This window comes from Mycteria americana, chromosome 11 (genome assembly GCF_035582795.1).
Source record: "Mycteria americana isolate JAX WOST 10 ecotype Jacksonville Zoo and Gardens chromosome 11, USCA_MyAme_1.0, whole genome shotgun sequence".
Classification (NCBI taxonomy): domain Eukaryota; kingdom Metazoa; phylum Chordata; class Aves; order Ciconiiformes; family Ciconiidae; genus Mycteria; species Mycteria americana.
Window position 1 is genome coordinate 20542158 of NC_134375.1, and position 25681 is coordinate 20567838.

The 25681-nt window shown below is 42.5% G+C and overlaps 1 protein-coding gene across 3 annotated transcripts in view; it reads left to right on the plus strand.

The window, feature by feature from the left end:
* Positions 1-25681, plus strand: part of ARIH2 (ariadne RBR E3 ubiquitin protein ligase 2) — a 35301-nt gene that overhangs the window by 5183 nt on the left and 4437 nt on the right. For all 3 annotated transcript variants that reach the window (XM_075514282.1, XM_075514280.1, XM_075514281.1), the window contains 11 exons: positions 12833-12900; positions 14503-14566; positions 16867-17014; positions 17734-17855; positions 18775-18884; positions 19941-20058; positions 21533-21583; positions 21683-21704; positions 23237-23388; positions 24467-24610; positions 24960-25028. In XM_075514282.1, the coding sequence (XP_075370397.1) occupies positions 16870-17014; positions 17734-17855; positions 18775-18884; positions 19941-20058; positions 21533-21583; positions 21683-21704; positions 23237-23388; positions 24467-24610; positions 24960-25028 (933 nt within the window). In that variant the 5' untranslated portion in view covers positions 12833-12900; positions 14503-14566; positions 16867-16869. The remainder of the gene's footprint in view (positions 1-12832; positions 12901-14502; positions 14567-16866; positions 17015-17733; positions 17856-18774; positions 18885-19940; positions 20059-21532; positions 21584-21682; positions 21705-23236; positions 23389-24466; positions 24611-24959; positions 25029-25681) is intronic.

Below are 25681 nucleotides of genomic sequence, written 5' to 3' on the forward strand. Positions count from 1 at the left end.
CAGAAGAGTCACATTCTTGAGTCAGCTCCATGGTATTATGCTCAATAAGACTTTTGTGAAGTTTTCTTTCTCTTTGTGCAACTGATTACTGTAGTGCAGACTAGTGATAAGAAGAGGTTCCCTCTCTGCCTTGTCAGTGTGCTTTGGTCCCAGTGCATGTCAGAGGAAAGCAGAGTTTTCTAAGCTCTAGATGTTGACACTGGGTTGAAATTACTGGTGCATCTACTTTGTAACAGGTCTCCTAGTACTTGTTCTTCTCTGGAACGACCCCTGAAAGTAAGACAGGTAACTGCAGCAGAAAAAACCCCATGTTGGATAGGTCTTCCTATCCCATTCACATGGTCTGCATTGAACTTAATTTAAAAAAATGAGAGGGATCTCTTGATCCTTATTTGTACATTGGAGTGTCCTACAGAAATAGTGTAACCATAGAGCCTGAGGACTATAAAGCCTATAAACAACAGGCTGTAAAGTGCACCCATACTTTTTGCTGCATCTCCAGCTGGTTTTGCCACCTATTGTGCTTGTTCCCAGCATTCACCACCTCAGAAAATGAAGTTTTACCCTTTCTTGACTGTCAAACTCATGTCTGTGATTTCTTCAAAATGTGCAGCTCTGAATGCCTGCTGTTCCCTACAGATTGTAAGAAAAGGGAGGCAAAAGAAAAGAACAAGTGAGAATAGCTGGTCAGCACTTTTGATCCAGCTGCCAGTTGCTCTTGGTTCTTAGTGATTAAGTAAAGATTTAGAACAGCTTTTCTGCTCCTTACTGTTTGCCTTCAAATGGAACACCCTTCAAAAAGGTGACCCCTGCCATATTGTTCTCTTGAATTAAATTAACAAAAGCAATACCTTATTTAGTCTTTAAAATCAGGCTTCCAAAGTTAAAATAGATTTTCCAAAAATTCTGAAGGTCTCATTGAGCAAATATTATAGTTGACCAGATAATACCAACCTGCTAGCTTGAATCTGGCCCCAAATGTGGCCCAAGGAGAGAACATTTTAGATTCCTTTTATATCAAGAATATGCCTGTGTATTTGCTTAAAGATTAAGTGCTACACATTTTGGTTTGTGCATGAGAAGATAAAAATAAATCTGGGTTGAAACCTGAAAAACGGTGATCTTGTAAGCCACACAGTCTCTAGCTCTTGAAGTGCCACGTTAACTCTCTGTTCACTAGCAACGGTGGTGCAAGAATTGCACTTTTCTTGGAAATCTGTTGTGTATCTACAGCCTGTGCTTTTTGTTTCATAGGATCCTTTCTTACAATACTTCAGCAACCCTGTTTCTTCCTTCCCCTCTCTTCCCCCAAGGAAACTTGTCGTTTTGTTAGTTTTCTGAGACAAACTGAAGTGGAAAGAATTTGTGTTGAATTAAGAAGCATAGAGAAGAAGGAAATTAAATAGAACATGTTGAACTATTTGTTGTCATTATTTTCCATTGACTTAATGGATATGAATAAACAGGGACAGACTTTTGTAAGAACTGTGTTAACTTCTTTCCTCTAATTTGCTTGAGCTCTGAAAACTTTTTTTTTTCTTTTGAAGACTACCTTTCATAATGTCTTGGGTTTTTTGGGTAGTGATGATTGTTCTTTTGGAGCATGGTAGTTCATTTTGTTGATTTCATCTCCTTTTCCTTGTGATAGCTGGTGGTTATGTAGTGCTTTTCAGCATTAGCTCATATTTAAGGCAGAGTGGTTGCCCCTGACAGGGAAAGATGAAGGTAAATTAAAGAATGTCTTCAGGACGTACAATGAAGACAATGCCTGACATGGTATCACAAGAAATGAATATACTAATACAATTCCCTAAAGCAAAGAAAAAATGAATGCAATAAATGGGCTCAAAGCCATGTTTGAATGTTCTGCCACTGTATGTTGTCATTAGGGGGTTCACTTTCTGAAGGTTAAATTGGGAGGGGTGTGTACTGAGCGTGTTTTTGCTCTGTGATATATTGTCTAAACACTTTTTAAGACCAGAAACAGGTATTCAGAGCTTTAGGTCTTCATACTTGCAATCTGTACCATTACTAGCTAATAACAATCTAAATAAATAGTATTTAATTTGCTCGGCTCATTAACCCTCAACATTTGTTTTTTTAAACTGTTTTGTTCAGCTATTTCAGGCTGATTGTTGAACTCCTATTTTCTTAAAAGCATCAAGGTAAAGGGTGATCTTCCTTGGCTGCCTTTTTTCATTCCTTGTGAGTTACAGCTGACCTTGTTCTCACTCCTACTGAAGCTAAACAGACAACTGAACAAACCTTGTGTTGGCTGGCTAACTTCAGGTCAGGTGTGAGCACCCTGCATATGTTTAAAAGTTTGAATGCAACATCAAAAGAGACAGCCTCTTCAACAAAACACTTGTTTATCTACCCCAAGTATAGACAGAAATCAGTTAAAATCTTAAGTCTGATAAAAGCATGAAACCCAGTATGTAGGTAGATGTATGCCCTTGTATCTCTTACTGTCATAGGAAACTTTTACCTTGAATTATTCTGACTTGCTTTTTGTCAAGTGGGGAATTCTGAGCAGAAAAATAGTACAAGCAAGGTAGCAATAGGTACAACCAGCTGTGCTGTGTGCCGGGCCTGCAACTACAGTAGTTGTTATCCCAGAAGCATACTGAAGCTAGAGGGACTTCATAAGTTGTACTCTGAAAGTTTCTCCTCGTTTTGGTTTTAGTAAGAACTGTGAGTAGATCCTTGCTTTCCAAGAAAAAGAAGAGGAAATGTTTTCTCCTTGGTTAGTGCTGTTAATCGGGAGGTCTGTTTGCAGAGGGTTCAGTTAATACCCTGACTAGAATTAGGACAGGCTATCTCTGTTGAAACATGCCAGAAGAAAATCTCAAACTAGTATTATCCAAAACTGTGATTCTCTGACCAAAAGGCCTGTGAATTGAAGCAGATCACTTTTAATTCCTCCAAAGGTCACTTGACCAACAAGTCAACACTTGTTAAGGACAATACTCTTGAAAGCAAAATGGCATCTATTGCCTGCAGACCAGCAAAGGAATTTACAACAGTTCTTTTTGAAAAGTAGGTATAATTATAAAATCCAGTATCTTTCAAAAATTATGAATGAAAATTGTATAATAATAAGTTTGTTTTCAAGAAAAGTGTCAAATCATCATTGAGTGATTGTGGGTCCTGGAATGGCAGTATCAGTACATGCACACAAACAGTATGATACTCAACAGTTGTACAAAGTTGACCCTGTCACTGGCGAGAAATTAAGTGTGTGATGATGTCATATTGTTTTTGTTGGTGAATGGCACTTCCTGGCTCTGCTGAGGGTCTCTGTACAAGTCTGGAATATCTGTGATGTTCCAAATAACTGAAAGTAGTTTCTCTGTTTCAGTGATGAGATGGATCTTTCTAGTTTTTACCAATTTTTTTTTAAACTGGTGATCTAAACCACCACATAAAACAATTGCAATTACAATTTATGAAGAAATGTTACCTTGACTTTAGGTCTTTTTAGAAGCTGATTGTCAGTCATGGGGAAACTTAGATACTGCACATACAAGGTGACAAGGAAAGACAGTCATGTTGTTTTACAGGCAATTGATACTCATGTAGTCTTTCCACTAAAACCAAAGGAATTGTAAAACTTAAGAAGTTACAATTTTCAGTTCGCTAATGTGAGTAATCTGCTAATATTTTGCATACAGCAAAAAGCTTACTTCCCTTGCTCCTTGAAATAACAGCTTGTGATGTGGGTTTTTTTAGCCCTGTCCCTTGAAGAATAAAACGTGGTAGATGCAAAAAGTATTTGATGTCATGACATAGTACTGAATCTATTAATCTGTGTTATCACTACTGATCTTTCAGAGATAAACCAGTTTTTCATGTATTCTTGCTCACCTTATTGATGTCACATCTTTTCATGCGACCAAATTAGTGTTTGCTCATAAAAACAGCCCTCTGAAACTGTTCCACACACTCAAATTGCGCTGACACAGAACAGTTAGTTTGTAGAGCTGCTTGGTGAATGCTGGCAGCAGTCCTTTTCAAATACCATCTTTAGCAGATCCAGAGTCATGTGCGTGGAGATTGGCAGCCTGTACGAGCAGCTCTACCCGAAGGAGTTGGTGCTCGCAGAATGCCTGTTCAATGCGATCGCAAAAAGTCCATCAAGAGCCAGATGTCAAGACACTGGCGTGTGTACCTCCCTGTATCGCTGTGCAAACCGCAACCAAGTATGTGGTATGGGGGTGCTTATCTGAACAAACCTGCAGTGTTGCGTAGTCATCCTTTTTGATGCTATAATGACTTCATGAAACTTATACGCAACGTAAAATGGCAGTCATAAAAGACTAGCTGTACCTAAGTACCTCATGTACAGAAGAGGTATTAAAGCCCCTTGAAATATTAAAGCACATGTACAGAAGAGTTTGAAAAAAATTGTGTTGAAAGTTAGTGTCCATAAGAACCAACATTGGTAAATATTAGTATATATTAGTAAACAGTTAGTAAATATTTAAATGTCATTTATTATAAATGGTAGACCCTGATAGGCAAATTTGACTTCTCCGCAGAACCCCTATGGTGCTGTTCGGCAATGATAACACACTATTTCAAAGTACCTGTAAACCCTAGATTAGTCAGGACATGCAGGTTTATGTCTGTACCGTGTTCTGTGTTTTAATACCAAGCCAACATTATGCGGGGCATCCAGTCTGAAGGTGCAACCCTTAGGAGCACACATGCTTGAGATGTACCTTTGTCCCTTACCTGCTTTTTGTTCCTGAACAGAAAGATCCTGGAAGTTCTCCTAACGAAAGCTGTGTTGTTGCCTACCGGATTCACAATGCCTGCATTTTAATAGTATGTTAGACACCAAGAGGACATGAATATGTCCTTAACTGTCTTCTGTGTGAGTTTTAGTTTGGCTCCTAAAGGTCCTTTTTTTTTTTTCTTCCCTTTTTTTTTTTTTTAAATTAAAAGCATAGTGAGTTTTTCTAGACTTCTGGTCAGCAAGATAAGAGAGCTGGCTGGGGAGCCCAGACCTTGCAACCTTGTGACAATGTCATGAAGTCATTTGAGGATAGAAATTAGTTTTGTTCCTTATTGCCCAGGACTGCCGAAATTCTCAACTTGATTGGAAAAATGAGCCACAAATGTGGAGGGTGATTATAGCCCACACATTTCTGTGTGATTCACGCCTTAAGTGTATCTTACAGCCAGTATGACTGCAGTGAGCAAAAGAATCTGTTCACAGCTGTTGATGAGTATGATCTTGGTGGGAGGTAGAGGCAAGACACAAGTCATTGAAAATGCCGAAACAATCTTTCAGTAACTGTTTCATGTTGCAAGATTACAGCTGGACAACATGATCACAGGAGCGGCATGAAACAGCTGAAGTGCATTGCCAAACTTGTGTGCTGTGCCTATCAAGGATGGGACAGCAGAAATGAGCTATGTTGTGTACTATAAAACACTGTTTTACAAAGCAGGTGTTCCTCCTCTTCATCTTTTTATAACAAAAGAAAAATGACCTTAGAAGCTGGGATTGTCAAGTAAAGGACTATGTTATTTGGGACTGAACAGGGATTACTCACTGCAAAGTTACCTAAGCCCTGCGCTCTGATATGTGTGCTGCTGCGGCTGTGGGCATGCACCAGTGCTTTCCAGTTCGAGTTGGCTGCCCTGTGTCCTAAGCCACTGGTCACGACTGTGTGAATTCAGGTTATTACCTGCCCTTCGCTTCCTCCCTGTACATCCTCCGCATCCTCCTTTATGTCAACCAGAAAGAATTCTCTGCTTCTCCTGTGTTTTTGCTAGGAAAGCACCTGGGCAGGGGCTGAGCTGAGTGCAGCAGTGGGGTGTGTCACTGGGGGTTTTGGCAGCGTGCACTGGGTGCTGATGCTCTCGGACACTATGTTAGATTGGAAAGAATAACTCCAGTGAGTACAGCTGGGGAGTCTCATATCAGTCTTCTATCTGTGTGCTGTCTTACAGCTTTCTTGCTGCATTTCTTTCACTCCGAATCTTTCAAAGAAGAAATCTCATAGCTATTTTGTAATAATGCCTTCTGGAATACATCTTGCTTAAGTATTTTTTTTTTTTAGTCTCTTTTTTTTTTAATTTATTTCTGAATCTCCTCAGGAAGAATAGCCGAACAGCTTGAGAAATACGTATGTTGAGATTTCCTAGCTGAGTCCTACTGATCCTGTTTGTTGGCAGCTGCAGCTGAAATTGTTGCTCTCCTATGTAGGAGAGCAGATGGATTAAAGCAATGTGTAAGTGTGGAGAAGGAGTTAGAATTTAACCTGAGATCCCCTTTCTTCAGTATGCGGCCAACTAGATTGTGCATCGATGGCTTCACGAACCGTGTGTATAACACCGGCAGTATTTGTCATTCCCAAACTGCACTCTGCCTCCTAAATATTCTTCTGATCTTGTGGACTGATACCAGGTCTCTGCATGCCAGAGGGTGAGTGCCGGGGTACAATGTGATGAAGCAGAGCTTGTGTAGTGCTGTTTGTCAAGACCTTTCCATGGTATCAAGACTGCAGCTACAGACTCTAAATTGCATTTCTTTCCCTGGTGCAGCCTGCCTCTCCTGTAATCAAGAGAGGGGCTGAAATGTCAGACAAATTGTAAGCAATACTGTGAGTGAAACCTAAAGATGCAGAGCTTTTCCTCACTTTTAAGCTTGACTGAACCCAGAAAAAAGCAGGGTATCTGATTTTATTGTACCTTTGTCTTTTTTTTTTTCTGAGAGGTGAAATTAATTTGAGTTCAGTTTTGAAAACAGCCTTCTAATGCTCAGAAACCTGTAACAGATACAGAGGACTTTGCCACAAGACTTTGAACACTTGGGGTGTTTATGGCAGGTGATGTTAATCACAGCTCAAGCCCCTACAACCTCATGAGTTTTCTACCAGCACTGCATATTGGAAGTCTGCTTAAAAGAGGGGTAGATCAAAGGAAAGAAGAAAATGTGGTCCAAAACCAGCTTTTTGGACGCCCTTTTATTTCTTCTTAATTCCTAATATTTCTGCAGTGTTTTGAGAAATCCTCCAGTAAAAACAGGGCAGTTGGATAATTTTTCCAGTGGGGCATGGAGGGAGTTGGATCTACTTTCCACAAGAGAAATGAGTGCAAAATAGTATTTTTTCCATTTGTGGGTACTTTCTTCACCTCAGTATCCTTAAGTAAAGTGTGTCTGAAGGTATTTTTTTCTTCAGCAAAATTATTCACAGAATCACAGAATCGTATAGGTTGGAAAAGACCTTTAAGATCATCAAGTCCAACTGTAAACCTAACGCTACTAAGTCCACCACTACACCATGTCCCTAAGCACCTCATCCAAACGTCTTTTAAATACATCCAGGGATGGGGACTCCACCACTTCCCTGCTTGACAACCCTTTCAGTGAAGTAAAATTTCCTCATATCCAGTCTAAACCTCCCCTGCTGCAACTTGAGGCCATTTCCTCTCGTCCTATCACTTGTTACCTCGGAGAAGAGACCGACCCCACCTCTCTACAACCTCCTTTCAGGCAGTTGTAGAGAGCGATAAGGTCTCCCCTCAGCCTCCTTTTCTCCAGGCTAAACAACCCAAGTTCCCTCAGCCGCTCCTCATCAGACTTGTGCTTCAGACCCTTCACCAAATATACAAAGTATGGTTTCTTTCCAAGGTGCAACTGTTCTCTACTGTAAACTCAATTCAATCTCTGTTTTGCCCATTGTTGCTCGCCAACAGCAACCATTTCAGAGGTTCTTGCTCTGTGTGTTTTTACTGTTGTAAAGAATTTAAGAGTGTTTTTAGAAGTTTTGATGCAAGACACAAACTAATATCTTCCCAAGTTCATCCTTGTAGAACTAACAAAAACTATTCATGGATTAAAAGAAATGCTTCTCAAGATTAATCCTATTTGCTTAAATCTATTTGTGTAAAAACCTTTGATTAAGGGAAACGCAAGAAATGGAAGCTGCATTTCTTTATGCCAGGTTTGTGTTCATCTCGGCCAGACATTTCAGCACAACCCTGATCTAACATGAATTGTCAGCTTGGTGCAAAGCCACGGGATGTCAGTTCCAATCAGATCATAATATTTCCAACTCATTCTGATGTGAATCTCTTTGAGAATCATGTGATGATTCTTGTTTTAAATTCCTGATACCATATCTCTGCAAAAGTGAGGATGGAAACACCCGTCCAAAAAATAGGCCATCCCTTGGAGAAAAGTGAAATGAACTCATGAGATATGCATGTGACATAAATATGCATGAGCAATTTCTGTAGAATATAAGCTCTACAAAAGACAGTGGTTTTTTAGCTTTTAGGAAACATTTCTGTCTGAATTAGCTGCTGTCAGAGTGGCATGGTTGAAAAGATTTTTTGCTGTAGAGAGATGAAACTTCAGCTCTTCAAACAACATAGCTTACCTAGGGAAGCAAGTTGAGACATAGTTGTCTTAGAGCTCTCCAAACCCAGCAAGGTACCTGCAGAGCTTCTTTGCAAATTCTTTTGATATTGTCTTGTTCTGGAGAGTGCCAGACTCTCTCTCGCACTTCAGAAGTGTGAGAATTTTGCTTATCTTGGAGAGTGAAGAAACCCAGGAGATAAATGGAGATAGAAATAATAAGAAAAAAAATACTGTGCTCTCTTCCAGAAAATGAATAGATGTGTGTTTAATGCGCTGGCATTACTTCTTTGTTCTACTTTCAGAATCTAATTTTGTCCAGCACTATGTAAATTTTTCAGACTTCTTTTACAACTCCTGTAGAGTCTTTCCCTTATGCAGAGCAGCTTCCTCTTGGCACCCTTCCTGTGTGCATAGACACTGTGCCTCTTTTCCAGTGCAGTGATAAACATTAGCGTTCGGTGCCCATTTCTGGCAATCAGCAGCCTTCTATTACTGGGAACTGAGAGTTAAGCTGATGGAGGTTTGGAAGAGGCTTCTGAGGTGACCAAATTCCTGTTTTAAGGTGAAGTTGGAAATTGCAGGTTGGATGAGATCCTCTCTCTTCAGCTTTGCCACCCTATCGTGAAGAAAGCAGCATGGTCTTCAGTCAGAAATTTTCCGGGTTCGGATTTGGGCTGAGCTGATCTTTGATCTTAAAGTTTTAAGCTGATGGTGAGAAAATGGGGAAATGAGAATGAGGGAAAGACATTTTTTAGCATGACTACTGCTTGCAGCTTTCATCTTCTAAACTTTAATAAATTTAATCACAGCTAGAAGAGTTCTGGAGAAGTCAAGTTGTGTAGAAGCATTGGCACAATTTATTGGTTGCAGACAAAAACTAAAATAGAAGTGCAGCATCCTGAATATGCATTCTCTTCTGCACTGTGGTCTGTGGAAGTATTTTACTGAAATGACCTGCTGCCAGCAAGACACTGAGTGGGCTATCTCACTGCCTTTTTTGGGTCTTAGTATTCTGAAACGAGAATAGGGGAGTGTAAACAAAGCTGGCAATTTATCAAAGGCATCTTTTTTTTATTCGTTTTATGTCTGAGACAAAGCATTATTGTTCCTGGATAACCTGAGATTCTTGTGGCACCTGGTGACTGGTAGAGGACTGAATCATAGCTCTTTCTGAAATGTTTTTTAAGTTTGAGATCTTTCATCGTGTGAAACTTCTGACTGTCCAGGAAATGCTGTATTGGACGGTGTGCTAAACAGCAACCAAGACTTATTTCCTAAGCTGCGAGGCTGCAGTGGGTGCGTATGGAGGGGGCATCGATGTCTTCTAACTGAACAGTTCAGCCAGCAATATCAGCTTCTGTACATTGCTTCTCCAGTACTGTAAGGTAATGAATTATGTACATATGGACTTGTGATTGCAGTGGTATTTTTCTGTGCTTAGCATGTTTTGGCTCCCGCTTACAAAGAAATACTTCAATTATTCTGGGGTGTTATTGTGGAGGAACTGGCTGACTTGGTACAATCATTCACTCATTGTGAATGTACAATCATTGAAGAGGCTGGGGAGCGCTGCTAATCAATAGAAGCAGGCTTTTGTTAAACACTTGTTTTTCTTCTCATGCTTGTTTTCTTGAATCTCTCCAGTAGTGTTGACCCCTGATGGTATTCATGTTTGCCTTCTGAATTACCAGACTTGCTGTTGGTGAGCAGGACATAGATTGTAATGTGGTGAGACTCCACTCAGCAGGCATGGCCCCAGCCTCATCAGTTATCTGCTCCTCTCCCATCCCTCTTTCTTACAGTTTGAATGTTATTTATCTTTAACGTGTAAGAACTAGTACTTCCATGCCAAGCAGACTGTGGGTATGTTGCTGCAACTGGCTGACTTGGACTTCTTTTCGCAAGATCACGTGCACTCCAATCAGGTAGTATCTGCTTCAGGGCTTTTATGAAAGTGGACTCATGTTGTGAACCTGGCTTTATGAATTGAAAATGTTTTATTCTTGGGTGCTTTTATGATGAAAGTAATAAAATTAGCACTACAGCTGATCCCGTCAGTGCTTGCGGTTGGAGCAAAATAGGAATGGTCACAGAAGCTTTATTGTTCTTCTAGATCTGTTAATCTGACATCTTTCTGGAGCATTAATTCCACATTTTGCCTGACAAATAATTTTACTCAAAAGCATTTGATTCTGTTAGAGTAGTTTGTTAGATTTCAGAAATGTGTATGCTAGTATTTGTATTTCTCTTTCTATACACCTTCATTCTTGAATGTACTTGATTCCTCCTCTGGGAACAAGTAACTTCATGGAGTCATGATGCTGCAATGGATGCTACACCTCAGGCTCTGAAAATCCAACTGAAAAATACTCATTTTCATATGTTACAGATGAACTTCCCATTTAAGTTTGGTGGTTTGGTTTTTTTTGTCAGGATGGTAGTTCTTCCTTACTGCTACTGAGAAATAATTTCATTGCTGTTAGAGAATGATTCATTAGCATGTGGTTTGCATTTGCAGGAAGCCAGTCTTGTAGAGACCACATTCCTGATGCTTGTTTGTTTTACAATCGCGAAATGCAGATGTCTTCCTTGTGCAAGCAAGTCAAAGGTGTCTGTCTGGGTCTGCTAGGCTGGAGGCTTAAGATAACAACCCATCCGAGGCTGGCAGTGGCACGTCATCTGTACAAACTGGAGCAGACTGTATGTGTTGTCAGCAGCAGCCCTGTGTGCCACGCTCCATCTAATCACAGGCTTCTGCGCCGGGAGGGAAGGCAGCGCAGCCTGGGCAGCCTTTGTTTTCTGAGGGTCACATCGCTGGTCAAGTCAAAGAAGATGACGTACCAGATATCACACAGTGTGAGCTAACGCTTCAGTTCTAGAAAAAAGATTATTTGAACATTGAAAATTACTCTCTTATTACTGGGATTTCTTAGTGGCCAGCAAAGTGGGCAGATCAGAAAGTAGAGGTGGATAAGAACCGTTTAAAAACCCTGGCTGCCTCTTGTATTGGTGCTACGCTGCTTTAGCTCGCTGAACCAACCGTCCAGTGCAGGACCAGGGCAGTATCATTTGGCAGGAATAGATCAGTTGCATTGTGTTGTGAAACTGCACCTCTGCAGTGGGGTAGAATTAGAAGAGTAATGAATGTGCTGCCCCTAGCTGTGCAGAGCCTGTCTGTTTTGTAGAAGGAGTGACCATTGCTTGTTTTTCCTTCCAGGGTTGTGTTGGGGTTGCTGTGTATCTGTATTACCAGTACGTCAGATCCTGTGATTCAGCTGTAGCAGGATTCAGGAAGGCTTATGGCTTTTCAGCTGATGATTGGGACTGACAGCTTCTCTAGAGGAAAAAAAAGGAGCTCTTCCTGCAACTGGGATGGAAGGAGCTGTGTTTTCTATATGTATAGTAGGGAGAGACAGGTGCTATGGTGATAGCTTGTCTCGGAGTGGGGGAGATAGAGCCCTTTAATGTCAGAGGGTGTTTGAATGCATTGGGCTTGCCCAGGTGCTTCTGAGCACAGAGAGGAGCAAGGAGGCAGGGGTCATGAGTCTTCTGAATTCCCCTGGGAGAAGTGTCTTGTTTGCAGGAGACCTGCTTTGTTTGAACTCCATGGGCCTGATACAGGCATGAAGGGGTCAAGAGGCAGGTTGAAGGTCCAGCAGCTCAGCAGATGCCTGTGGTCTTGGTAGGTACGAGCCTTTTTGTGCTAGAAGACCAGTCTGTTTTCTTCTGAAAGAAACTAATGCATAGAAGCAACGGAGAACTTGTTTGCTTGTACCCTTGTAACATGACTTTAAATGTCATGTTGCAGTATTCTAGAGGGTGCTCGGGCTAGCACGGACTGTGCTAGTGCTTGCCAGGAGTCCACGTAATGCAAGCAACTCTGGATGGAAATAGTCCCTGTCACAGTAGCTTTCCATCTTCCTATTCCAGTCCAGTGTATAACTTTCTTCTCTACAGTGAAGGCTTGGAAAGTGTTTTGGTTTTTCCCCCTACCTTTTGCTGTCACAGCATGTCTGCGTTTGCAGCTTGTTACTGCTTTTCCAGCTCAGTAAGAGGTATCTGTCTACCCTGCGGTTCCTACTTTGCACACTTAGCGAAGACCCCGATCCCAGTCTGGTCAGGGCCTCCCAAGTGGTGACCACAGTCAGGACTGGATGTGGGGCTTCCATGAGGAGTTAAGCCATTCCAGTGAATTCTTGATTCCTTCCTCTCTGTGCTGTTGTGACTAAGTATGTGAGTTAGTTTGGGTACACCCATGCTTCATTCCAACCTCTATATTGCAGATGCATTGGCTGTGAAAATTATGTCTAGTAGTTTAATGGGAATTGAGTATCACTGGGCTATTGTACTGAGTTTGTACAATTTATTAGTGTTATAAGATCATCATCCTAAGCAGAGGTGTGGCCTCAAAATATGCCTAACTTGACTTTTTTTCTTTTATTTTCCACCTAGGTATCACATGCTGTTGCAAAGCTAGTATTAGTTAGTTTCCACTGGCAAATCTCAGAGATTTTGGAAAGGTAAGTGTAAATAGTCTTATCTCTTCTGTGCTCAGTGCTTCTCTCCCTTGCTTTGGAAGAATGCTCAGAGTGGTCCATAGGTGTCTTTTTGACAAGCGCCTTTGAACTTGAAAGCAGGCCACACAGTCCATTCCAGGGAGCAGAGGAGAAACACTGTTTTGTTGAGGCTGCATTGCCTTTAAGGAATTTGTAAACAGGGAGAGGGTAGTGGTGGCAAATGTCTTTCAGTATGAGGAATTATTGTCATGCTGGGAACCCTGTAGATGCATTTAGCTTAAACTTTGAGATAACAGGCTGAGTGTGCTGCATCTATATTTATTTATTTTAACAAATATAAAGATAACATGTCTTCTGTTTTGAACATATAAGCCATAAATCATAAAGGAGCACTGAACCTATACTGATGAATTCTTTAGTATTACATTCACATTGAAGTTTTTACTCCTTCTGAACATAAGTGATGTGTTTTTCTAAGCTGACTAGCATTTGGAGAGCAGAAGATGGTGTGAGAGAACTGAGAAGTGCAGCCCTTTTGTTGCTTGGTCAATGTCACTGTAATGAAGTCCTACAGCTGATTTCAAAAGGAGGGCTCGGACTCTGCCCAAAGATATACGGGAAGTGTGTCAGGAGGCACTGCTGTCTGGCAGCCCCTCCAGAAAATACTGGCTCAGAACTGAACATTGTCTGAAAATAGAGAGCACATCAGTCTGACTCATTCCGCCATGCCATTTTTGGCCCTGTAGCCAGCAACTTCACCCAGAGAACATATGGGAAATGCATCTCATGTATGGATATTGTTGCAGTATCTTTGGTAACTGGCTCATTGGTTACCATGCATTCGGTGAAAGCTTTTCTATGGGGAACGTGGAGGGTGAGATTCCCTGCATAGCAGCTCAAGGCGATTCTGCAGGTTAACTAACAAGATTTAAACAAGAGGAAGTTTGGGGAAGGGTTTACTTGTAAAGCTATGACTTTGCAAGTTGTTCTCCAGTTGATCTGGTCCTCAAACTTCTGTCTTGGTACGAAGTGACGTTATCAAATGAAAACTCCCTAGTACAACTAAAAAGTGCTAGTGGGGAGGGAGGATTTACAGCACGGTCACAACAGTGATGCTGCTATTTCTGAATTCATTGAGATATAAACATTCCTCTGCAATGGAAATCACAAACAGCAAAACATGTTAAATTGTAAGGCTGCTGATAGACAGCTTCATATGCCTAAGGGTTGATAATCTGTCACAGAGTAAATACGTAACTAGATAATAGACTGGAGTCAAAGTGAGACCTAACCAGGATAGCTTGATTTTACAAAGAAACAGGAGACAGACAGGAGCCTCACTGGAGTGGTCTGTTATGGGCAGTGGCTTAGGACTGCTCTTAAGAGCATGGATAGAAAATCTTAGCTTCAAAAATGATTTTTCAGGGGGAGGGAGAGAGTTGTAGAGAAATATTCATCAAGAAATAGGAGGGAAATGTTAATCCATTACTGGGAGAAGTGTTGTTCCTGTTTCTGATTGTGAAGAAACTCAGACAAGAAGGATCAATTTAACCAAGCAAAACGTATTCAGAAATTGATTTGATCATTCTTCAATTGCCTTTTCAGGCACAAGTCTAATGCTGCCCAATTGCTAGTAGAAGCACGAGTTCAGCCCACCTCATCCAAACATGTAAGTATGCTAACTATTTTGGTCTGTTCCCTTGGCAGACACCTCTGACCCACCTCATCAGAGGATTGCATTACTAATGGCGTAGTCTGTCCCGTATTAACCCTTTGCAAACTCAGGTCCAACACCCTAACTCAATGCTGGGTTTACTTTTTAGATGAGACTGCATTCAAGAGGTGTCTAACATTTAAATGACGGCTTTGCTATTGTCTTGCAGGTAGTGTTCAAGAATTACTTGCCTCAAGAAAATTAAGCTCATTTTCTTGGCATGAGTGATGGTTTACAATAGAAGGAGCAGAGTGCATGGGCTTGGCTACCTCTTCCAATTCTGCTCTCTCTGTAAAAGACACTCAGGGGAAGCTCTGGCTGCACAGAGTGAACAGAGCTTGTCTGTGGCTGGAACAGAGGTTTTTGGGTTTGGGTTTTTTTTTTCTTTCCCGAGATGACTATTTGCTGCACTGCTCTGCTCAGGGATGCTTAAGCCAAATGTCCCAGTGGTGTTGCTGCTGAGCCAGTCAGTAGTGATATTTGAACCAACAGCTTGTGTTTTGCAGCAGGGGCTACACAGGTCTTTAGATACCTCCCCGCCCCCCTCCCCCTTAAATAGAAACTTCCTGTTGCATGTTTACAGGTTTCATTCACAGCGGGTATCTTGGTACAATCCGCAGTTACCCCAGGAACACATTGCCGTGTGTCAGATTTTGAGTGATAAAATATCACATCTGAGAAACACTCTTTGGGTTGGGGGGGAGGGCAGATTTTAAAAGCCTGATTTGGCATCTGTAACTAGCAGAGAGTGAAAATGCTAAAACAGCTGACAGGAGTAAGGTTCATGGACTCAAAATAAATTATCTGCCTAGAGTCCAGAAAAAAATCTTTGTTACTTGACATACCTGCAAATTAGTCCATGTATTTTGAGATTTGTCTGAATCTTGTATCAGCTGTCACTTAAGTACTCTCCACTGCAATGGTGATTTCATTTTGGGAAGAAAGATATTACAGTTAAAAGGTTAGTTTAAGTCTTGACAAACTTGGTTTGCTAGGCAATTTATTACAGTCTTTTTGTATGTGCTAGGGCACTGAGTGTCTGTAGAGCAACTGACCCTGTAGGGAGAAGCTACCGTGGTGAGCTCAGAGGGACAGCTTGTGAAGGTTTGAGGTAGCGCGCTTGCTGTTCAAGTTGAGCAGTTGATGTAGGCAATCAATGCAGTTGCAGACTTGGTGAATCTTGTTCTGGTCCGTAAGTGAGGCTGCTTAGAACAAAGTCGCGTTATTTCCTTTTTCACGTGGTCATGCTATAAAACAAGCTCTGCTTGTCATGTGGCTGTGTATCATGCTGCTGCTCCTCTGCGTCTCTGGCATGCAGAGCTAGGCATGGAAGCTGATGGCTGTCTCGCACAAGCTTCTCAAAGTGTAGCAAAGGCTTAAGTAGATGAAAAGTGATTATATGACTTCTCTGTGAAAGGAGAAATAGGATTGTAAATTCCTGCTAGCAGCTTTGTAGAGCCCTGTTTTTGATGATGCTGTGCTAGACCTAGTTCTTCAGGTCCCAAGGGTGAGCCAAGATGTGTTGGCGGCTAGATCTGTTGTCTAGGGATTAGTTCTGCGCTACCCAAGGGGAGATCCAGACTGCTTCCCAGTGGTTTGGTGAAGCAATAGCAGATTTATGCCTGACTTGAAACAAACCGACTAATCCTTTTCACCTGAAGGGATGCTGCCTGCTTTGCCAAATGTAGCATAGGCAGAAGATAAGAGATGTGGGATGATGGTTTGTGAACTCCCTTTCCTCTCTGTATAAACACTTGACACGCTGTACCTTCAGTTGCCTCTCCTCTTACCCAAAATCATCATCCAGTAAAAGGGCACTGCTAAGCCTGCTTCCACCTATAGCTGCTCTCTAGGGCCTGTGGAACAGTGATAGAGTCTGACCCAGCTAACAAATAATATCAGTAAATTCGGGGAAGGACTAACACAATGATGTATTTCCTCATTTGTCAAAAAAGGCAAGAGTAAGAACCAGAAAAGTAAAGGTGAGTTCTGGGTAGCACTAGATTAGAGGCAGAAGCCATTTAGTGACTGTCAATCTGTTGTGCTCCGTGAGATTAAAGAGGTTCGTGAGAAGGACTAACTGTCGGGGCATTGCAGCACCCCAACACACCAGCTGCTTATGAACCTGTTCTGGCCTGGAGCTCACCTGAGACCATTGTCACAATGAAGGTGATGCAGGTGCCTGTGGATGAGGTGAGAATACTCTGGGAGACCTGGGATGCTTTCACCGTAATGCTGATTTGTCTCTCTCCCAGGCAATGGTACATTCCTCCCATCACTGCGCAGTGTGCATGCAGTTTGTCCGGAAGGAGAACTTGCTCTCTCTGGCTTGTCAGCACCAGTTCTGTCGCAGCTGTTGGGAGCAGCATTGTACAGTGCTCGTCAAGGATGGTGTTGGAGTCGGTGAGTTCAAGGCGGATATGGTACTGGGTCTGTATTTGCCATGTTGGCCGTTCTGATGAACTGGCTGAATCGGTCTAAAACATCTCAGTAATGAGAAAACAGAGCATGGAATGAGTATTTGTGACAAACTTAACTTGAACTAGTGGTCTTAGCTGAATCCCTGGTTACTGTTGGCATACCACCAGGAGAGTGCTACTCCTGCCTAACAAAACGTCCAGGTCCATAGATCCATTTGCTGCTTTTCTCCCCTTGTGATCTCAAGAGCATGACTGTAACAAGTTAGAAGCTGCACATCTGCTGCGTTTTGAGTTTGCATCTCTCATGATATATTGTTGCACTGCCCCTAGAGTGCTTGTGGATGCAAACATCTGTTCCCTTTGTGTGGGATAGAAGCCAGTAGTTGTCAGAGTTGCTTTGGGCTTTTCCTAGCCTGTCCTTCATGCTGGCATGGCAGTAACATGCAATTTTCTACTTTAAATATCTGACCTTGTGAATACTGGTTGAAGCACTTTCTGGTCCTGGATGCACATGTGCCCTGTCATCTTTCGGTGAAGACAGTTGGGCTTCAGCTTTTCAGCAGCCCTGATAGATTTATTTCACAGTTATGTCCCTCTTGCCACAACAACAGATGGCACCTAGGAAACTGTGTGGAATGCTCTCTGTGCATTCACTCCTTAGTGTAAGTTGCACCATGCTAAAATGTTGCTTTTTCTTCTCAGGGGTCTCCTGCATGGCTCAGGACTGCCTACTTCGGACACCAGAAGACTTTGTGTTTCCATTGCTGCCTAGTGAAGAGCTGAAAGACAAATACAGGCGCTACCTCTTCAGGGACTATGTGGAGGTATCGTCTCGTTCAGTTTTAAAATACCCTGGGTCAATTCACCAATGACTTGCAGAAATTTTAAGTGTCTTGCATCTTTGATTAGGAATGCAGTAATTGCAGCAAAACTGTCCCTGATAAACATGATGTGGCTGTTCCTGTAGGACAGCCTCACTGACAAAACGCTCTAGGAGGTTGCCAAAGTAAATGCTGCTGTAAGGTCACCCAGTAACTCCTTGGCTGGTGCTTGGCTCTTTTCCTGAAGCAGAATTCTCAGAATGTTGCAGCTGAGAACTTCAAACTTCAATCTGAGTTTTAAAGTCCTTCTTGCTCTTGCATAGATATTTTAGGTTCTGAAAAGTAAGTCCCTCATCTTAGTGTAGCCCGTCTGAATTGGCTTGCTCAATAACATTTTATGTGAGGCTTTTTGAAATTAAAGCAGCAATTGTTAAGGTTAAATATGCAGGAAGTATTCTGGTAACTGAGAACAGATTGGGAACGCTCAAGAAGCAGCAAAGCAGTATGAAAGAGTGGTGTCACCTCTCTTCAATAAGAGACCCTTTGGGAGGGAACAGCCACCACAGGAGAGCAGCTGAATACATTCTGGGGCATAAGGAGAGGATTGGGAAAGAGCTTAAATGGGGTAAAACTGTTTGTTCAGTGTCTTGCTGGGGTCTTATGGTTGTGTTGCTGTGCTTACTTGGTCTGTAACCCTCCATTTGAATTCCCTGTTCTAGAGAAGCTGTAAGTAACTAATACTCCCTTTCCTATTGTGGAAGAGGTTTGTCTGCTCTGTTAGCCAAGACCTGGTGACAGTTTTCACTCTTTTTCAACGACAAATAACTGACTTTTATGTTTTTGAGGATAGGAGTGGTTAAACTTGAATAGATAATGCTCTTCTGCACCCACTGCTGATCTTACTACCTTGGTATGTTCACAGAGCCATTATCAGCTGCAGCTGTGTCCTGGTGCAGATTGCCCTATGGTCATACAGGTACAAGAGCCAAAAGCCCGGCGAGTGCAGTGCAATCGTTGCAGTGAGGTCTTCTGGTAAGAAACAGAGAAGGTTAAAGATCACGGGGCAAGTGTATGCTGTCCTCAGAGCTACGCCATTTGCTTGCCAACAGGTTCAGTGTGTAGAAGCATCTCAAATGCTTTGCTAGAGTTGTTTGTAACTTGAGTTAGCTTGAGTAATTGGACACTTGAGGTCTGACTTCTGCAGGTGGTCAGCCGTCCCCTCGCTCCCTAAACTCCTGGGGAGCTGGGTGTTCTGACAACCAGGGAATGCAGGGCTTGAGTAACGAAGGGGTTACAAATCTACCGTTCTCATATTTTGGCTAGGTTAGAAATTTTGGTACAGATGTAGTGACTGGTAGGGATTCTGGTAATGGATGTGGAGGCCTCACTGCTGTCTGCTGGTATTGAGTTTTGAAGTTTGTTACAAGTATTTGACTCCCAGAGTGTCTGGTGGGTTTTGAGGCTCATGCGAGAGTACATTTCTGCTGAACAGGAACGCTAATGTTCCTTGTCTGACTTCAAGTATATATGGGACCAGAGAAAAAAGATAGCTTGCAGGGCTGCTGAAGTGTCTTCTGCTCCTGGGTCTCCAGAATCACTGCTGTTGAGAACATCTGTGGAGCACAATACAACTGGTTTAGAGACCCAGCTTACTGGTATCTCCATGCAAATGGCCCTTACTCGCCTGGGGCCAGTAAGGTCATGCTAATGTAGATGCCTGATATCTACCACTGGAGTCAGGCTACTTGTAAAGCCACTGGTATGCCCCAGGCCTCTGTAATCATGTTAGAGCAGACATAGTTAGACTCTAGGGAGGGATGTGTCAGCCCTCAGACACATGATTTGTCAGAGAAGGCCTCAGTTCATCCTCATCCTGACTCTGGCTTCTGCACAAGAGGGAGCGGGTTTATTGGCGTTCAGCCTTGGTCTTTGCACTCTAGTAATACACAAGCGCATTTGCATCCCTTACCCTCGCTTGGCCTCCCAGATTTTGGTCATCGGGAAAACCTCAATTCTTGAGTCACTTCCTTGGAAATTGATATGTCTTTTTTTTTTTTTTTTTTTCTCCCCCATCCTCCCTCCCTTAAGCTTTAAGTGTCGGCAGATGTACCACGCACCCACAGACTGTGCTACCATTCGGAAATGGCTTACCAAGTGTGCAGATGACTCCGAAACAGCCAACTACATCAGTGCTCACACTAAAGATGTAAGGACAAGCACCTGCATGTTTTTTCTTGTCTTCTGGTCTTGCCTGGGAAGCAAGATACAGTTCTATACATACATAGCATTGTGTGCTGCTTTTTCACAGACTGCAGTTTCTCACAGCTCCCTTGGGACTGTGATAGAACACAACCGAATGCCTTAGGAATGCTTTGTGCAGGAAGTACAGTTACCCTCCTGCAGTAAGGACCTGATGGTCCTCGCTCCAGATCTGGCATGAATGTCTTTGGCAGCCAGGTGTGCTGCCCTCCCATGGGCAGAAGAACTGTGGCTACTTTGAAATGATCAGTGGAGATGTATTTAAAATGGAAGGTAGTAAGCGTGGAGTCAGTATCAAATAAGACACTAGTGGTGTTTAAACCTGAACAACCGTGTGCAGTACTGTGAACTGGAACATGAGGGAGATAGTCTTCATTTGGCAAGGCCAGCAAAATGGGCTAATGAAGTCTATAAATAAGACACTGAAGTACTTCTAGCAGATTTAGACCCAAGAAAAAGTAGTAGTATTACATATTGTGCACTCTAGTCTACCTATAGAATTGTCTTTAAAAGTTATAGATATACTGCCTTTGTCCTCTAGATTAGCTGTCTGCAGATTGGAACTTTTAATGTCTTTTGGCAATTTTGTGGCCTGACTTCAAAACAGTTCTTAGCTGGCATTTGTTCTACCATAGCCGATAACAATTATGACAGTGCTAATTAGCTGCAAGCTTCAGTCGTGTTAGGAAAGTGGGTACTTAGACTAGAGATCTTAGTCTAAGAGACTAAGAGAAGGTGTCAACACGTGATGGCATTGTTTCTGCTATGATCTTTTGTAGATATAAGGCTGTTATACTGAGCATTGTCCTGGCATACATTTTGCCTGCCATTAAACTTTATAAAAAGCATTAAAGCTCACTTCCTTCTTTGTACCTGTGCAACCCAAAAAATGTAACTGAACTTGATACTCCAGGGCATCAGTGGACTGCTGATGGAGTGAAGAAGTGTACAGCTCTCACTGTGGTCAGCCAGATTCCCTGCAGCTAGCTAAGTTGTCATCTGGTAATGGCTGCTGAAGGCAGGTTTAGAGCTGATTATCTTGTAGTCTAAGTAGCTGTGGAAGCTCCTGTCATATGTGAACTAATTATGTCCCTATGCCTCAGCAAATGCTGAATGGTAACTCAGTGAGACCTTCAGTTTTACACAGAGTAACAACAGCAAACTTGTTTTCTTGAGCAAGCAGTCCAGTGCTGCAGTGTAACTTCCCTGGCTTTGCCTTTCTGCCTCCTTTTTAAATGGAGCTGTCAGGAATTGGTGGGAGGCAGGGTATATATATGTTAATATTCTCATATATGTGTATACATTTAAAAAAAAAAAAAAAAAAAAAAAAGGCAGGAGGGGAATAATCACGCAAGTGTTGTCATTCTCCAGAAGGCTGCTAGAGACAGAGTTGGATCTAACAAATGCTTCTGTTTCCCCAGTGTCCCAAGTGCAATATCTGTATTGAAAAGAATGGAGGCTGCAATCACATGGTGAGCAATTCCCTGAACACGTCAGACCTTCCTTGTTCTAAGTGGAATTTTTTTTCCCCACTTTCCCCTAACCAGTGCCTCCTGTCTCTTCTTTTTCAGCAATGCTCCAAATGCAAGCATGGTAAGTAGGATTTGGAAACAGTTTCCTCTGCAGTGTTGGTTGGTGGTGATGTTCTCTTCTCTTTCTTTGTGATATGAAGACAAATTGTGAACATTGGCTGAAATGTTTTTTCCCCCCTAGTAAAAAGTGAACAGGATATTAATTACAGACTTGTGTGATAGCTTTTTTTTTTTTCCTCCCACACTGGCTGTGATCTCAGCTGGGTTCTGATTCAGTGCTGGTTTGGCTCCCTCTCCCTGACATGTCCATTGTATAGAGAAGTCTCTATCTCTGCTGTAATATTAACAGTGGAATCCATCTCAGAGAGGAGTATTAAATGCTTTCAATGTAATTGTATTTGTCATCAGCTGAAAATACTGGCAGAACTGAGCCATTTGCTCAGATCAGCTTAAGTCCTTCTGCTTAGTGATGGAAATAATGAGCTTCAACCCAGGTGAAACTACAGGAGCTGTGAATTGTTCTGCAAAATGTTATTGGTTGGACTTCTCAGTCCATCCCTGTGCAATTAGCAGCCTGAGTGTCTTTGGCCCATTGTGTGGTCCTACAAAATGACAGCCTGTTCTTGCACTTCTCTTTTCATGGCAGAATTAATTTCTGTTGCCTTGGAGTGAGATAGTTTGTATTCAGCCCTCTAAGTTAAGTGTGCCACTAGGAGATATTATAATATCAGAACATTATTTGGAAGATGATTAAAGATTACTGTTCTCTCTCATTTCCTTTGCTTTGGGGTCCTCAGCAGCACTGGACGTGCTTTGATGGAGCTCTGTGACAAGGGTGAGCAGGCAAGTGCCAAGGTACCATGGTGACTAGCACTCAAGAAGGCTGGTGAACTCTGGAAATACAAATTTCAGTCTCTTATTATGAGTAACATAGAAGTGATTCCTATTGTAGCAACTTAATCTCCATCTTTTTTTCCTTCCCAGCAGAACACTCACAGCCTTGCTCTGAAATCAGGAAACTGTCACACGGGTTTTGCTATCGCTCTCTTTCCTCTGCTTTCTTCCCAGTTCAGTGGCTCCTAACTTGAATTGTCATAAACCATTGATATCTGAAGTTATCTGGGTAGTTCCATCCTCGGGAGAACTGAGGGCAGACTTTCTTTTTCATGAGTTAGTTCACTTTTGGATTTGATTGTTCATATTTTATTCAGCCGGAGGTCTGCATGGGGCAGTACACCAGTGGTGGGGAGGATGCAACTCACAAATAAGACTGCAGCCTGCCCCCTCTTTAATCTAGAGTGACAGCCTGTGCAGAGCGCAAGCACAGTTCTGTCCATTGGTCTTGGTGTACAGGATGCAGCACGTCAGGATTTACTTTCCATAGTTGCTCAGGAGGCTGTACAATGAAAATCTTCAAGACAGGCTGGTATTTTTGGCTCACTATTGTGTTCCATTATGCCAGATGATACAAAATGTGTATGTTTCTTGGCTTAGCAGAAATATCTGAAAACAGATGGGCTGTGTCTCCTGAAGCTTTTCTTTCTCGGAGGTTTTTTCTGTGCATCACAGTGGATTTTTTGCTGTTTTCTGCAGACTTCTGCTGGATGTGTCTGGGAGACTGGAAGACTCACGGCAGCGAGTACTACGAATGCAGTCGGTACAAAGAGAATCCTGATATTGTAAACCAGAGTCAGCAAGCACAGGCCAGGGAGGCCCTTAAGAAGTACTTGTTCTATTTTGAGAGGGTAGGAGACATCTCCTTGGCCAGAGCTGCTGTAGCCTTTTAATGCTCCCTGCCTGGTGCAAAGGTCATTGCCAGCAATCTCCGTGCAAGAAACTGCCCAAAGAGAATCTGTGCAGAATTTTCAGGCCCTGTTGGTTTTCAGTCAAAATCCTGCCCTGCTAGTCCCATCCAAACCAGTAATGTTGTATCCAAAGCACATCATATTCACTCCTATATTTCCTTGTGCTAGAGAAAATCAGTATGACCAGTGTGCCACTGTAGCGTTTTCCTGCAGGCTGAATGCTGCTGCAATAGCTAGATATTGCTCCAATCATTTCCTTCCAGGATCGGGGAACTTCAGTTCCTTGTAGTACGTCTTTATAGAGACAAAGACTAAATAAACTCTGCCATGTTCAAAGCTCCATTGGCTGTAGAAAAGTTTTCCTAAAATTTCATCTAATCACATTTTTTAAAGTTGCAGTCAGAGCATCTCTGTCCACACAGCAGGCTCGATGCACCTGGCCATGCAGTGCAATTCTAGAGCAGCATCTCTAGAAGAGAATGTGGTAGAGGTTCAATGCTGCTGCATTTCACTTCCCCCATTAAAATGAGTTTATTCTTCACACCATGAGCCAAGTCCTTTGGTAAAATAAATGTGTTCATTCCTGGCTCTCCAGATCAACAGGCTGTGGGAAATGGCCGTGCTTACAATGTGCACATGGATCTTGGACTTCACTGAGCCTGTGTTAAATGTTAATTTAAACTCTTGATCTTTCTATAGAAATCCTTTAAGTAGGGGAATCACCATTACTTTCCATCTTGTTAGACACAAGGCCATTGTGCGACCAGAGGGCGTTCCCACTCTGAGGAGCTGGGTTTGCTCCCGGCTCTTTGCTGCTGTCAGTCTGTTGTATACAGCCTCCGCTACTTGCTACTGGAGGTGCTGCCTTGCTGTTCTTTCCCACAGCATGTCTTGCCTTGCTGGACTCCTGCCCCACTTCAATTTCTTGCTTGCTAGAGCTTGTGCTTTTACAGCAGCAGTATTTTGGTCTCACGCTGTTTTTTTTCTTTCCCCATCCCCCCACCCCCACCCCTTGCAGTGGGAGAATCACAATAAAAGCCTACAGCTGGAGGCACAGACGTACCAACGAATCCAGGAGAAAATCCAAGAAAGAGTTATGAACAACTTGGGAACATGGATAGACTGGCAATACCTACAAAATGCTGCAAAACTACTTGCAAAGGTGGGTAGTTGTGGCTTGTTTGGCACAGAGAAGAGAATACTCACCAGAATGCTAAATTCACAACATCAAGTGAAGAAGGGAGTTTAGGGGTTGTGGGTGTGTGGGACAGTACCTCTGGTCTGGGACATGAACTAGCCAAAAATCATCTGGAAGTGACCTCTGTGAAGTTACACTTTAACTGCACAAGTTCTTCCAGGGAAGGTGTATGAAATTCCACCATGAAGTGTCCGGTTGTCCTTGTCAGAAGGTTGCTTCTTAGCCTGTAGTGGTCACACAAACATGACTGTGCTGACTTCCAAGTGTGAGACTTTTGTCCTTCTTTTCTCTCTCTTCCTCCCACTCCCGACAGTGTCGTTACACCCTGCAGTACACATATCCATATGCCTACTACATGGAGTCTGGTCCCAGAAAGAAACTGGTAAGATGTTTTGCTCTTTTTTTGCTGTTAGCTTTTTGGGGTGTAGCTGGCAGCATGCTGGGCTGAATTCCAGAGCTTGGCAGTGTCTGAAATATTAGTCCTGAGTTTGAGGTAAGGCCAGGACAAATAATAGGTGGTTTTACACCTTTCCTCTTCACTTTGAGTTGACCAGCAGCTCAGTCCTCTGATACATTACATTATGTTCCCAGGGCATCACTGCACTTTCACTAACAAGCAATTTATCCAGAATATTTTGAGGCTGGAAGTTTGCGTTTGTTCCTTGGTAAGACTTATCACAGTGCTGTGGGCCATATTTCATGTGAAGAGCTGCTGGAGCATAGCTTTTCCAGCCTTGAATCAGGGTGTAGCTTTGCTTTTTATTCCTGCTGTAAGTTCCTTGCTGGCTTGGAGCATCCCATGAGCTGGACATAACCAAAAATCACTCTGAATTCACTGAAGAGGTTGTTTCTTTGACTCAGTTGTCCAGTAAAACCTGTTATCTGATCTCTCCCCATAGCATCATATACAGTCTCTGAGGCTGTGGACAGATGTTCTCTTCTGGGTCTGATGATGCCAGTGGGACAAGTTACTGTTCCCAGCAGTAGTTAACTGTCCCTCTGCTGTGCTTGCAGAGCTGCTCACAAGAGCATTTC